This window comes from Mercurialis annua, linkage group LG8 (assembly GCF_937616625.2).
Source record: "Mercurialis annua linkage group LG8, ddMerAnnu1.2, whole genome shotgun sequence".
Lineage (NCBI taxonomy): Eukaryota > Viridiplantae > Streptophyta > Magnoliopsida > Malpighiales > Euphorbiaceae > Mercurialis > Mercurialis annua.
In genome coordinates, this window is record NC_065577.1 from 30,606,330 (window position 1) to 30,619,895 (window position 13,566).

At 39.8% G+C, this 13,566-nt stretch overlaps 1 protein-coding gene across 1 annotated transcript; it reads left to right on the plus strand.

Moving 5' to 3' along the window:
- Positions 1–6,043: 6,043 nt before the first annotated feature.
- On the plus strand, positions 6,044–11,431 carry LOC126661868 (uncharacterized). Its single transcript, XM_050355748.1, has one exon. It carries the CDS (start codon positions 6,044–6,046, stop codon positions 11,429–11,431), a length of 5,388 nt encoding a protein of 1,795 aa, XP_050211705.1.
- Positions 11,432–13,566: the final 2,135 nt, after the last annotated feature.

Below are 13,566 nucleotides of genomic sequence, written 5' to 3' on the forward strand. Positions count from 1 at the left end.
TTTGGGTCGTGACATTGGGTCCCGAGATAGTTCAACCGAATTACCCACAACCATGTGGCACAGTCCCGAGATAGTTCGACCGAGTTACTCATGCCACTGCTTAATCCAAAGTTGTGAGTCCCGAGATAGTTCAACCGAGTTACTCACCAGACACATGTCACAAGATAGTTCAACCGAGTTTAACCTCGTGTCTGTATTCGGACTCTGCACCCTGCATGTCTTCTGAACTTAACTATTGATTCATATAATTCCTATTGACATTTAATAGGAAAGTTTGTTCATATTGTGTCTCGATCTTGTTTTCGTAATGATTCTCGATGTATTGTACTTACTTTTTATTTCGTATGAGTCTCGAGCACTATTATCGAGAATGGATGAGATACGGGTCTCGGGATAGTTCTACTGAGTTCAACCTCGTATCTCGGTTCTTATTATTGGGTGTACCGTAGTATAATTCTCGTCTTACGTTTATTAATTGATTCTATATTTTACGTCCTGTTATATTGATCCTTTATGGACCATGACATGCACATTACAATATACAAGCATACATTTTTAACACACGCACGTATGGATATTCATTATAATTAAGAGTACGTATAGGAACGTACTATGTTTCTTTATAAATATTTGAATAATAGTACATATAGGAATGTACTATATTTTTCTTATTTGTATTTGGTTCGATTCACGTTATTTTACTTTACGCATCCCCGGTACCTTAACATTTATGTTATTATCAAAATAACACATTACGATAAAACATCATTTTCAGAACATACATTTCAAATATATAAATATTCATATAGCTTTTCGTATTAAAATACGTAGTTTTATAAATATTAGCGAGTAATTTAAAGTGTACTCACCACTTGCTATACAAATTCTTCATATAAGCATGACGATATCTCGATCCGTTTGCCTCAAGCCTCGTCAATAGTCGCTCGTCCGATCTACGCAAATATAATAATAGCAAGAATTGATAAAATTCTAGCTATTATTAGCTTATCCAAAATTATGTTTTTAGCCAATTTCGGCTATCAAAATTACTTACTTAATATAGTCTGACCCCTAAAAAATTGATATTCTTGAAGTTAGGAATGTCGCCTACAACTTTCGTTAAGGTCTCGGACTAAAACTAGCACTCAAAGGTGCCAGAATCTAACCCTTAAATTAAGACCTTGGGCTGTCCTAAATGCAGAACTGCTCTGAGTAATAAAATATTCTGCTCGATTTGAGCATCTTAGAGGCAGAATTAGAGAAAACTTAAAGTTAGAAAATTGTAGAGAACACATTCAAGTTTTCGTAAAATTAAACAGAACCTGATTTGGAGTTATAAAACTCCAGATATTGCCCTCGCAATATCACTGTTCTGCAGAACAGTTTTCTGCAAATCGTTAACTAGTTACGTCCATTCAACTCGTAACTAGAACTCGTCAAGACTTACACCTATCGACATTATATGTATAGTGCAGCAACTTAACCCAGCTACTACACATCAGTATATACACAAATCAATAATTCTATATCATCAAACTCATACAACTTAAACTACACATTAATACCAAATATCAGCATCATCATTTGCATTCAACTTCCATTAATCAAACATCATCTATACTCAGCCCTAATCATCCATAAACAAGCATGAATCCAACATTTGAACATCATTTCATCCATCAAGCTTAGAGCCGAAACCCTTGTCCATTTTGAAGTCAAAATTCATTCAATTATAACACTATTTCAATGGCTAAAACACCAACTTCTTATCCATCATTATTACCATAGCTAAATTAAATCCTAAATCACCAAATTCATCCAACATATCAATCGAAATATAGCTAATTTCAGAATTCACCCTCACATTGGATTGTTGATCATGGCCGAACACTTCGAACTCAATTTCGCCATCAATTTTGCTTCAATTCAACTCAAGAACACCTATAATTATCAACACATAAAATCCCCAAATTAATCATCAAAACCCTTAACATACATATCACACATTGTTGGAATATGCCTAGAATTCTAATTCCTATTCGTATTAGGACTCTATTAATGAAGTGTTTGGGAGAAGGATAACTTTGTTATCATTGGGTAATTAGGAAGTATAAATCCAATTAGGGTTAATATTCTTAATGCCATATAGATTATTTATTCACTATAAATACACTACCTTATTCACCTTTTAGACTACACCAAAATCCGAACACACAATGTAGACATTGATGTGAATAAGGGGAAAAGGGGGTGTGTGTGATGTAAGGAATATAAGTTAATTATTACCCTTTTGGGTTACTTCTTGTAGAGAGAGACACACTTTGTAGGTTTTCTTCTAAGGGCATATTTATTAGAGATGTTTTCTATTTGGTGATTCTCCACCAATTTTGTACTCCTTTTGATGATTAGTGGATGGCTCGAATCTTTCGCCCGTGGATGTACGCTTTAAAGCAGAATCACGTAAATGTCTTGTGTTATTTATTATTTTGCTATATTATTGTTTGTTGATCAAATCCATAATTAAATACCTACCGAATGGTTTCGATTCCGCTGCGCATACCAATCCGGTCAAGAACTGGTCACGACAATTGGTACCAAAGATTCAACATCGGTGTCAATGTTACAACACACACAATTCAAAACTCTCATCTTACATCAAAACAACCATTAGACTTAACTTAAATCATCAATTTATTCATCATACACATCATTTCTACCATTAGAATCATCATCACCATCTTAATTAACCAAACCTGAAAGTTACAGCCATAAACCCTAACCTCAAGATGTGATTTTTACATTGAATAATAGGGTTGGATCAATAGCTCTCCTTCTTCTCTATTAACTGACATGCTTAACTAAACAATGTCCAAAAGTTATGAAACTTTTCCATGATTTCTAAAAAATATTTCGCGGATCTTGGCGTGAAAATTATTTGCTCGGGCTTTCCAACTTATTTTGTTTTATTCCCTTTAGTCCCGATTAAATCCAATTGATCGCATTATAATTTTCAATTAAAATTATTATTTTACGACAATTCTAATAGACCCGCTTCGGTTTAAGTCCTTAATCCGATATTCTCGTTCTTAATCTTTACGATTATGCCTCGTGGCACTTCGCGTAATACCTCAAAAATTTAGGTTATTACATATATGTAATAGGATATTTTTGTAAATATGTTTGTTATTAGTGTAGAGAGGGAAATTATGAAAAGATGGTGTAAAAAGTGGAAAATACTTTTTAAAATACTGAATTTGACAAATAGTCCCAAAAATTTAGGCTTACTACATAATTCAACCTTTAAATTATGAAAAATCTATACTCTATACTATAACGACAAAAGTACTATGTAGATTTTATCTTTATAATTTTATCTTTTTATTTTTACAAAAATCCTACCCTATCTCGTTTATTTATGAAAGGCCTAATTATTTAAAAAAAATCTCGTTCATTGATCAGGCATTAACAGAATAACTTGATAAGTTTTCAAAAATGGAAGATACGCCTAAGAAAAAATTTAATTGTATTCTATTTTGATTTTATTAAAACACTACATACATAAAAAAAATACTCCCGACCCACCACCGTATTCTTCCGATATATGAACTACTACGGATTTTTTTTACAAAAACAAAATATAACTGTTTTTTTCGTCCTCCTCGAAAGAAGGAGCAGCCTATGCTCCTCCTTCACATGAAAAATTATAATGGGGTACAATTGAATTTTTTTTCTAATTTAGGGTATAAACGCAAAAAAAATAAAAGGTGGAGTTGTTTTTAAGTAATTAGATCTTTATAAAAATAGTATACTCTCTTTCTTTATTTATTTTTTCCTCTCTTTATTTTTTGAAAGGTACTCTAAATTTTTTTTCTTTCACTTGTTCCAATAATTCCACCACCTATCATTGAACTTCATCTTTCAAACCACACCGCCACCATTCTTCTACCGCTGCCGCCGCTCGTCCCTCCATGCCGCTGCTGTTCGATTTTTTTTGTGAAATCATATTTTCATGTACAAATCTAGAATTTGTATGTATAGATCTAGGATTTATTGTTGTTGTATTATAGATCTATTCCGTTTGCTTTTAGATTATCAGTTCAGTTTCATCTTCATCTCTTCTGTTTTTCAGATATGATATTTTCATTTTCAGATCTGATTTTTTTTTTCAAAAAAAAATCGTATATAATTCATATTATATACAAATCATATACGGATTATATACAAAATTTATGAATTGTATAAAACTTCATTTTTTAAATATCAGCAGTTATATTTTTAAATCATACAATATTTTGTATATAATTTCTATTATATACGAATTATATACAAATTATATACAAAAAGATTATATATATATATATATATATATATATTATTTGATTTATATACTAATTTTATATTGAATGTATACAAAAAGATGAAATGTTTATAAATATTTTTTTTAAAAATAGTATTTTTGTAAATATTTTTAAAAAGATAGTATTTTTTGTAAAAGAGAATTTTTAGTTAGTATTTTTATAAAACCCCCCCTTAAATAATAGCACATCAAACTTTTAAATCTTTTTTATTTTCTATTGAATTTTTTAACTATTAATTTTGTTCTGTTAACTCCTCGAATAATGCATGAATAACATGCGTGCTGACGTAGAAAAACAAATCTGGATTTTTATTTTGATGAATCGATAATTATATTAAGCCCATAAGTGGAAAAAAAAATCACACACATAAAGTTTTCGCACAAAAAGTGGCGCATTCTTAATGGCATACTAAAAACTTAGACTACGAATGAAGGAAGATAAAGTCATCTGTCTAAAAATGAAATATAAAAAGAATTTCTAAAAAAACTCAAACCACAGTACGAAAAGCTCCTATAACAAATCTTATAAAGATAAGTCATCTTTACGAAACAGTTAAAAATCTAATTTTGTTTTGTTTGACCTCTAAACTAATCTATTTTGACCTGTAATACTTTTCAACCAAACTTTTTTCGATTACATATTTAAATTGCTATTTTTTCAATTTGACTACTAAACTATATTATTTTGACCTATACACTTTTTAACTAAATTTTTTTCCAATCATATTTAAACTACTATTTTTTACCCATTTAACCTCTCATATATATATAATGTATAGATTTAAAAAAATAATCTCCTCATATTTAAAATAAAGATGGATGTCTTTTATATGTTATTTAAAATTTCATTTAAAACTTAATTTTTTTAAAAATTAAGAACTGTAGTGCGTTTTGCAATTTTAACACACGAACTTTCAATTTTGACAATCTAATACATGAACTATCATTTTTTGTATTTTGCAATTTTAAGCGCCAAACAATTTTCCTATAAAAAATGTTGATAACAACCTTTCAAACGGAAAATTTCTCGGCGTTTGGAATTGCATAAAATCGAAAGTTTATGTTTAAAATATCCAAAATTTAAAGTTTGTGTTAAATTTGTAAAACACAAAGAATTTGGAGTTTTATTAAGTAATTAAACCTTCATTTAATATTGATACCGACCTAAGAATATCCGAACTCCAAGCATATACTCGCCCACTTTGCACTCCGAAAGGAATATCGCCCAGATATGATATAAATATCGCCCAGCTCGGTCTTGATCAGACTTCGCCCGCTCAATATCAAACTTACCTCGTCCACTTCGTCCCCTTATCTCCACTACCCGGGATAATCGGAGAACGTGCCTTAACCATCATCAGAAATCGTGGGACAAACCCACGATTTACCAGATGACAACTGCCATAAGCTCACTATAAAAGGAGGCCGCAGAATGTTGGGAAAGGTACGCAGAAAAAGACTTAAACACTTCAACACTCATTTACTCACTAAAAAACCCTTATTGACTTAAGCATCGGAGCGGCTTCCAGGCTGAACCAGCCTGGAGTCCTTTGAGCTTACATCTGTTATTTGTGCAGGAAAAACAGTACGGGCGACCCTTTAAGATCGACCTGTATCATTTGGTGTGGTGAGCGTGGAACTTATTAGTTTCGTCGTTCCTTATTTTTCAGACTTTGCTTTTCCAGAATGGATCCCCCAGGAGATGATATCCCGCCGGCCACCAACAGAGGAGACAGGGAAACAGAACCGCCGGCCCTGAATCTGTTTCCCCCAGGCAGTGAAGAAGGAGAAACTAGTGACCCTCAGGCGATAAGACAGACGGCACCTCCAATCAATGGAGCGTCGAATGAGGAGCCCATTAGCAGTCAGGCGATGTTCAAAGCTTTCTTGGAGATCACCAGTTTACTCAAAGACATCAAACAGACAGTATCGCTACAATCGCAAGAGCCCAAATCAACAAAATCATCTGCAGAGAAGTCGACCTCATCCTTAGATAAGGGAAAGGAACCGCTCGGACTAGAAAAGACGCCGGACAACTCTACCCAGAGACAAAACGCCCCCATAACAATCCCGGACGAGGAAAGGTGGATGGAAGAACAACATGCTCCCAAGGAAGGAGAAGAACATCTGGAGGAAAAAGTACGTCAGGTCATGAGCAGGCTCGGGATAAGATGTGAAGACATAGATACATCCCTTCGGAGTGATTCACCTCTTGCAGACCTCATCATCTCTCACGAGTTCCCTGCTAAATTCAAGTATCCTCCAAATTTGGAATCTTATGATGGGACCGGTTGCCCCAAGAGCCATGTGCATAAATTCCAAGCAGTAATCAATGTTCAGACAAACCTGGATCATGTATTGTGCAAACTGTTTCCCACTACCCTGAAAGGTCTGGCACAGGAATGGTACCAAAGCTTGAAGCCGGGCTCGATACAAACATTCAAGCAATTCTCAGGATTATTTCAGGCCAGGTTCGTAGCATGCATCCCTCAAAAGAAGCTGTCCACAGATCTGCTAGCCATCATGCAAAGAGACGGGGAAACACTCAGGAAATATATAGAAAGGTTCAACAAGGAGGCGATGCAGATAGAAGAACTGAGTCAGGAGATCGCCTATACAGCACTGCTCAACGGGACCACTAATTCAGACCTGAGAAAAGAATTGCTGGCTAAATCACCAAAATCGTTCGCTACGTTGATGACCATCGCACATACACAAATCCGGGTGGATGACGGACAGAGAGAGATAGAAAACCGGCATGGACGGACGGAAGAAAGAACATTCTCAGAGAGAAGGAATGGGGATAGATCGCCCATAGGAAAAAGGTTCGGGGAAAAAGGCAACGACCGTTTCAGAAATAAGAGAAAAACGGATGAGGACAGGCGATACACCCCCCTAAACACTACCAGAACCAATGTATTATTCTGGGTGAAAGACAACCGGGAGAAGGTCAGGTGGCCAAGAAAAATGAATGCCTCATCAGCCAGCAAGAGGGACAACAGCAAATACTGTGAGTTCCACAGAGATAACGGCCACACCACAGATGAATGCTGGCACCTGGAGGAAGAAATAGAGAAATTAATAGGGAGAGGCTCCCTTTCCCAGTTCGTGAAAAGGGACGCCGAAACCAGGGAAATGGAAGCAGAAAGAAAGAAAGAAAGAAAAGAAGAGACCACCAGAAGACCTAGGCCGGACCCCGCAGGCGTGGTCAACGTGATAATGGGCGGATCAACTGGAGGAGACAGCAACACCACAAGAAAGAAAGCGGCTAGGACGGTCTATTCTGTCAGCCCAAGTGCACCAGAAGCAAAGAAATTTGGAAGCATATCTTTTTCAGAAGGAGATAGCCATGGCTTATCACTCCCCCACGAAGACGCCCTGGTTGTCAAGGGGCGACTAAACAATTTCGAAGTATCCCGGATGCTTGTAGACACGGGAAGTTCGGTCAACATGATCACGATGGAGGTGTTTGGAAGGATCGGACTAAAAAAGGAAAGTTTGACACGAGTATCCACTCCATTGGTAGGACTGGGAGGCAAATCAGTACAGGTGGAAGGATCATTAGAGATAAGCATCCAACTAGGGGATGGAGAAATCTATAAAGAAGTCCGAGCGGAATTCATGGTAGTCAATATGGACTTCGCCTACAACGCAATCCTGGGAAGGCCACTACTACACGACACGTGCGCATCCATTTGCGTAAGGTACTTACTGATGAAAATCCCGACCAGGGAAGGCGATGCAGAAGTCAGAGGATGTCAGAAATCAGCAAGAGAGGCATACTTCACGGCCCTCAAAAAAGTTCATGTAACTTTGCCAGTGTTAACAATGGAACCTCCAGAAAGGCCAGAGAAAGTAGAACATTATGGGCGAACCACGAAGATAGAGCTATCCCCAGGAAAAGAGATAGTGGTCGGAGACGAGCTGGAGGAAGGGATCAAGCGGTCTCTGACAGAGAATCTCAGAACACTGGGAGACTCCTTTGCCTGGACAACAGAAGAACTGATCGGAGTAAACCCGGATGTCATATGCCATCGGTTAAACATAGCGGCCGACTCAAAACCCGTGGTACAAAAGAAAAGAAGACACTCGCCCGAAAAACAGCTAGCCATTGCAGAAGAAATCGCCAAGCTGAAGGAAGCAAACGTGATCAAAGATGCTTATTACCCAAAGTGGGTGGCCAACGTAGTAATGGTGAAAAAGTCCAACGGCACTTATCGAATGTGTGTTGACTTCACAGATCTAAACAAGGCATGTCCTAAAGATAGTTTCCCATTACCAAGCATCGATCAATTAGTAGACTCCACGGCAGGCCACGCCCTATACGCGTTCCTGGACGCCAAAGCAGGATACCATCAAATACCCATGGCATCAGAAGACCAGGAAAAAACGGCTTTCGTAACAGACCAGGGGTTATTTTGTTATAAGATGATGCCGTTCGGCCTAAAAAACGCGGGTGCCACATATCAACGATTGGTGAACTTCATATTCAGAGATCAGATTGGAAAACACATGGAAGTTTATGTGGATGACATGATTATTAAGAGTGTCAGGACTGAAGACCACCCAGAGGATGTGAAGGTAGTCTTAGAAACACTGAAAAGATACCAATTAAAGCTAAATCCGGAGAAGTGTGTATTTGGAGTACCGGCAGGAAAGTTCTTCGGATACATGGTCTCCCAGCGTGGGATTGAAGCCAACCCAGACAAAATTGAAGCAGTCCTGAAAATGGCACCACCCCGGACCATTCACGAAGTCCAGAAACTCAACGGCCGGATCACAGCCCTAGGTCGATTCATGTCTTGCTCGGCCAAACGATGTTTACCTTTCTTCAAAACCCTGAAACAAATCAAGAACTTCACATGGACAGCAGAATGCCAGCAGGCGTTCGAGGAATTGAAAAGCTTCCTATCCTCACCCCCACTTTTGGCGAGACCAAATCCGGGCGACGTGTTATATTTATACATCTCTTGCTCTGACGAAACAATAGCAGGAGTATTGGTATCGGAAAAAGGAGGAGAACAATACCCGATTTACTACATTAGCAAAGTACTCAGAGATGCGGAGCTAAGATACCTAAAGCTGGAAAAGCTGGCGCTATGTGTATACACCGCCACCATCAAGCTCCGACATTACTTCGAAGGACACCAAGTCATTGTGAGGACCGACCAACCATTACGAAAAATCCTCCAGAAGGCGGAGACAAGTGGACGCATAGCAGAATGGGCTGTCAAAATAGGAAGCTTGGGCGTTATCTATGAAGCTAGAAAAGCACTGAAAGCTCAGGCACTAGCCGACTTCTTCGCAGAATTAACGTTCAAGGAACCCATGGAGGACAAAACGATCCCCTGGGAGATACACGTCGATGGAGCAGTTTGCGGAGAAGGAGCGGGTATCGGAGTCGTGCTCAAAGGACCAGGGAGAGTCCAAATGGAATACTCGGCAAGACTTGAATTTCCAGCTTCCAACAATGTTGCGGAATATGAGGCGCTGATAACAGGGTTGCAATTGTGCGAAGAACTCAATATCTCCGAAGTCCAGATCTATAGTGATTCACAACTGGTCGTGAACCAAGTCTCAGGGAACTTCGAAGTAAAAGAAGCTACACTGAAGAAATACGCCAAGCAAGCCAAAACCTTCTTTGCCAATAATGGGCGATCCTGGTCGTTACAGCAAATACCGAGAGCAATGAATGGAAGATCAGACGAATTGGCAAAGTGGGCAGCAACAAAGAATTACGATTCAATGAGAAACATTCCTCATGAAATCAAACGACGGCCTAGCTTCCAAGAAGAAATTGAAGAAGGCGAAGTACTGATGGTAGAAGGAGAAGAAACCTGGATGACCCCCCTCACAGCATACTTGGCTAATGGAATACTCCCTGAGGTTAGAAAGGAAGCCAAAAGAATAGTAATACTATCATCAAAGTTCGGAATATACAATGGCCAGCTGTACAAACGGTCGTTCACCCATCCCTGGCTAAGATGTGTGGACAAAGAAGAAGGAGAGTACATCATGAAAGAATTACATGAGGGGACCTGCGGAGCACATGACGGAGCATCAACACTGGTCAGGAAAGCCCTGTTACAAGGCTATTATTGGCCCACGATGAAAGAACAAGCTACAACGCTAGTAAGAGGATGCTGGCCTTGCCAGCAACATGCTTTGGTACCAAGAAAGCAAGCTTCAGAAATGAAACCGATCGGCAGTGCATGGCCCTTCGCCCAGTGGGGTATGGATATCCTAGGACCTCTCCCTTTGGCTACAGGACAACGGAAGTTCTTGGTAGTGGCAATCGACCACTTCACTAAGTGGATAGAAGCAGAACCACTGGCGAAGATCACCCAGCAACGCATAACTAACTTTTTCTTTAGATCTATCTTGTGCAGGTTTGGAATACCGAAGGTGCTAATCACAGACAATGGAAAGCAGTTCGACTCAGCGAAATTCAGAAAGTTCTGTGCCGAATATCAAATCAATTTGAGGTTCACCTCGGTTTATCATCCACAATCAAATGGGCAAACCGAAGTGGCCAACAGGATTCTACTGGCCGGACTAAAAAGAAGATTAGACGAATACAAAGGAAGATGGGTAGAAGAACTCTACAACGTCCTATGGAACTACCGTACCACCCCTAGAGAATCAACGGGCGAAACTCCATTCGCCCTAGCTTATGGAACGGAGGCTGTAATTCCTGTAGAGATCGGCGCACCCACGCCAAGGACAGAGGACAACCAGCTAAACCTAGAAGAAAACGAAGAAGAGCTCAGGAACAATCTGGATCTCCTGGTTGAAAAAATCAACAGATCAGATATCAGGATGGAAGCTTACAGACAAAAGATGGCCAAACATTTCAACAGCCATGTAAAGAAAAGAAAATTCAAACTAGGCGACCTCGTCATGCGGAAGACCGAAGTCAAAAAAGGAGAAACAGGAAGCGGAAAACTGCAGCCAAACTGGGAAGGACCTTACACCATCAGTGAGATCATTAAGGAAGGAACATTTAAGCTCACCAACTCCATGGGAAGAATCATACCAAGAACATGGAACGCCAACAACTTGAGGAAGATCTAGCGACAATGGGTCACCGCCCAACATGATTAGTTATTCCTTAAGAATTAACATAATTAGCCAAGCGATGTTTAGTTTCGATATAATATTTCAATTTCTCCAAGTGATGTTAATCACAGTATTGTATTTCAATTTCTCCAAGTGATGTTAATCACAGTGTTGTGTTTCAATTTCTACAAGTGATATTTCATCACGATATTGTATTCATGCAAGTATTTTAATTTACCCTTGCTCGGACAAGGAATTTCCACAGATATCGTCTCTTTACCATAATTATTGATTATCTAAAATATTTCCAAAGAGGAGAACTGACGAGTTCATTCTCAAAAAGGAAAATACACGGTCAAAATATATATCGCCCAAAATAAAGAGAACACAGAAACTAGCTATCTCAAATATAAAGGATGCAAAAAAGATATATATTAAAAAGGAGGTAAAAAACGCCCCACAAAAATTACAAAGGAAAAATAAAATTCCTAACAAAAGAAAATATACAAATGTACAAAGTACATAACAAAAAAAAAAGAGGAAAAATGGAGGGGCTCCTAAAGCTTCACATCCTCAGTCTTCTCAGGGAGAGCTCCCTTAACAACCTCGGAAGCAGCGGGGTCAGACAATGCTTCCTGCGAATTCCCCGCAACTGAAGAAGCAGCGACAACAATGTTGCCAGACCGGGTAGGAGAAGGGACGTCGGCTAGACTAAGAGGATCGGCCCCGGGAAGAATAGAATCCAAATCAGAGGGCCTATCCAATAACTCCAGAGCAGCATAAGGGCGCTCAGAAGAAATAATCGAACCAAAATCCTTCTCCTCAGGACTACCTCCCAAACCAGGAACGAGAGGCTTCTCGCCAGCCTTGGCAGGTTCCTGGGCCCCTTGGGCAGACTGCTTAGCGACCTCAGCAACACTTCCACCCTTTTCAGACTTGATGGAAACAAACAAGTCTTCGGGGGAATCGGGCTCGCTCTCACTGTTGACCCCAGAAGGAAAGCCGTACAAAAAGTCAACGTCACCATCAGGATGACGCTCCAAGTAAGTACCCACAATGGCCTCAGTAAAATCGGTCAGATCGTTGGCCAGCTGGGCGGTATTGCGGCGACGCCTTTCCTTCTCACGAGTCAGCCGACCCCGCTTTAAATAAAGCTTCTTCTCAGCAGCAGACACCTTATCAGTAAGAGCCAGGACGGTGGTGTCAAACTCCTTTTTCAGCTCCTCATAATCACTCCCCTTGATCACCACCTCCGCCGATAAACTCTTATTCTCCTTTTTAAGGCGGGCGATCTCAGCAGATAGCGCCTGCTGCTGCTTAACGACATTCTCCCTTTCCTTCGACAACCGATCCACATCGGCGAGAAGAGAGGTCTGCTTAGAGGCACACCCGCCATGCTCAGTTTTAAGGGAGTCATGCTTCCCCTTCAAAAGCTTGTACTCCGCCCTCAGCTTGACTAGCACATCCTCGTCATTCAGACGGTTTGAGCAATATTGGCGGATGGCGAAACCGGCCTAGAAACAAAATAAAATAAAGTTAGTTAATAAAAAAAAAAAAAAAGAGAGAAGGCACGAAAATAATCACCCTTAGCAGGCCAGTAAAGCAGTCGTCGATCAGCACGTCGTCCGGCCTTCTCAGATAATAATCGACATCAGAAGGGCAGCAAGAACCCCTAAAGATGTCAGCCGCAACAGCCGGACAACGGCTAGTGGCCTCCATCCCGTACTTTTGAAGGATAAGATCGACCTGAGTCACCATAACGTCCTTCCGCGGCTTCTTCATGGAAGGACCCTCCTCAGCAACATCCTCGCCCCCAGAAGAAGGAGCTCGTCTCTTCGAGCCCGAAGAAGCAGTCATTACAGCTGGAGGAGGAGGAGGAATGGACTTAGACTTCTTATCCTTCGAGGGAACCTCCACTTTGTTCTTCCCTTTACCAGTGTAAGAGGGAACAGCAGCAGAAGGAGGACTCAGAACAGGCTCCCTAATTGCAAAACCAGGAAGCACCACCCTGGAAGCAACAGGAGGATTTGGGGCAGAGCCATCATCCTTCTGAGAAGAAGACAGCTTATCTCCGGTCTTGGAAGGAACATCGCCCCCCTTCTTTTGAGGTCCCTTCCCCACCTCGGAGAGTTTCGCAGAGACAGCCTGGG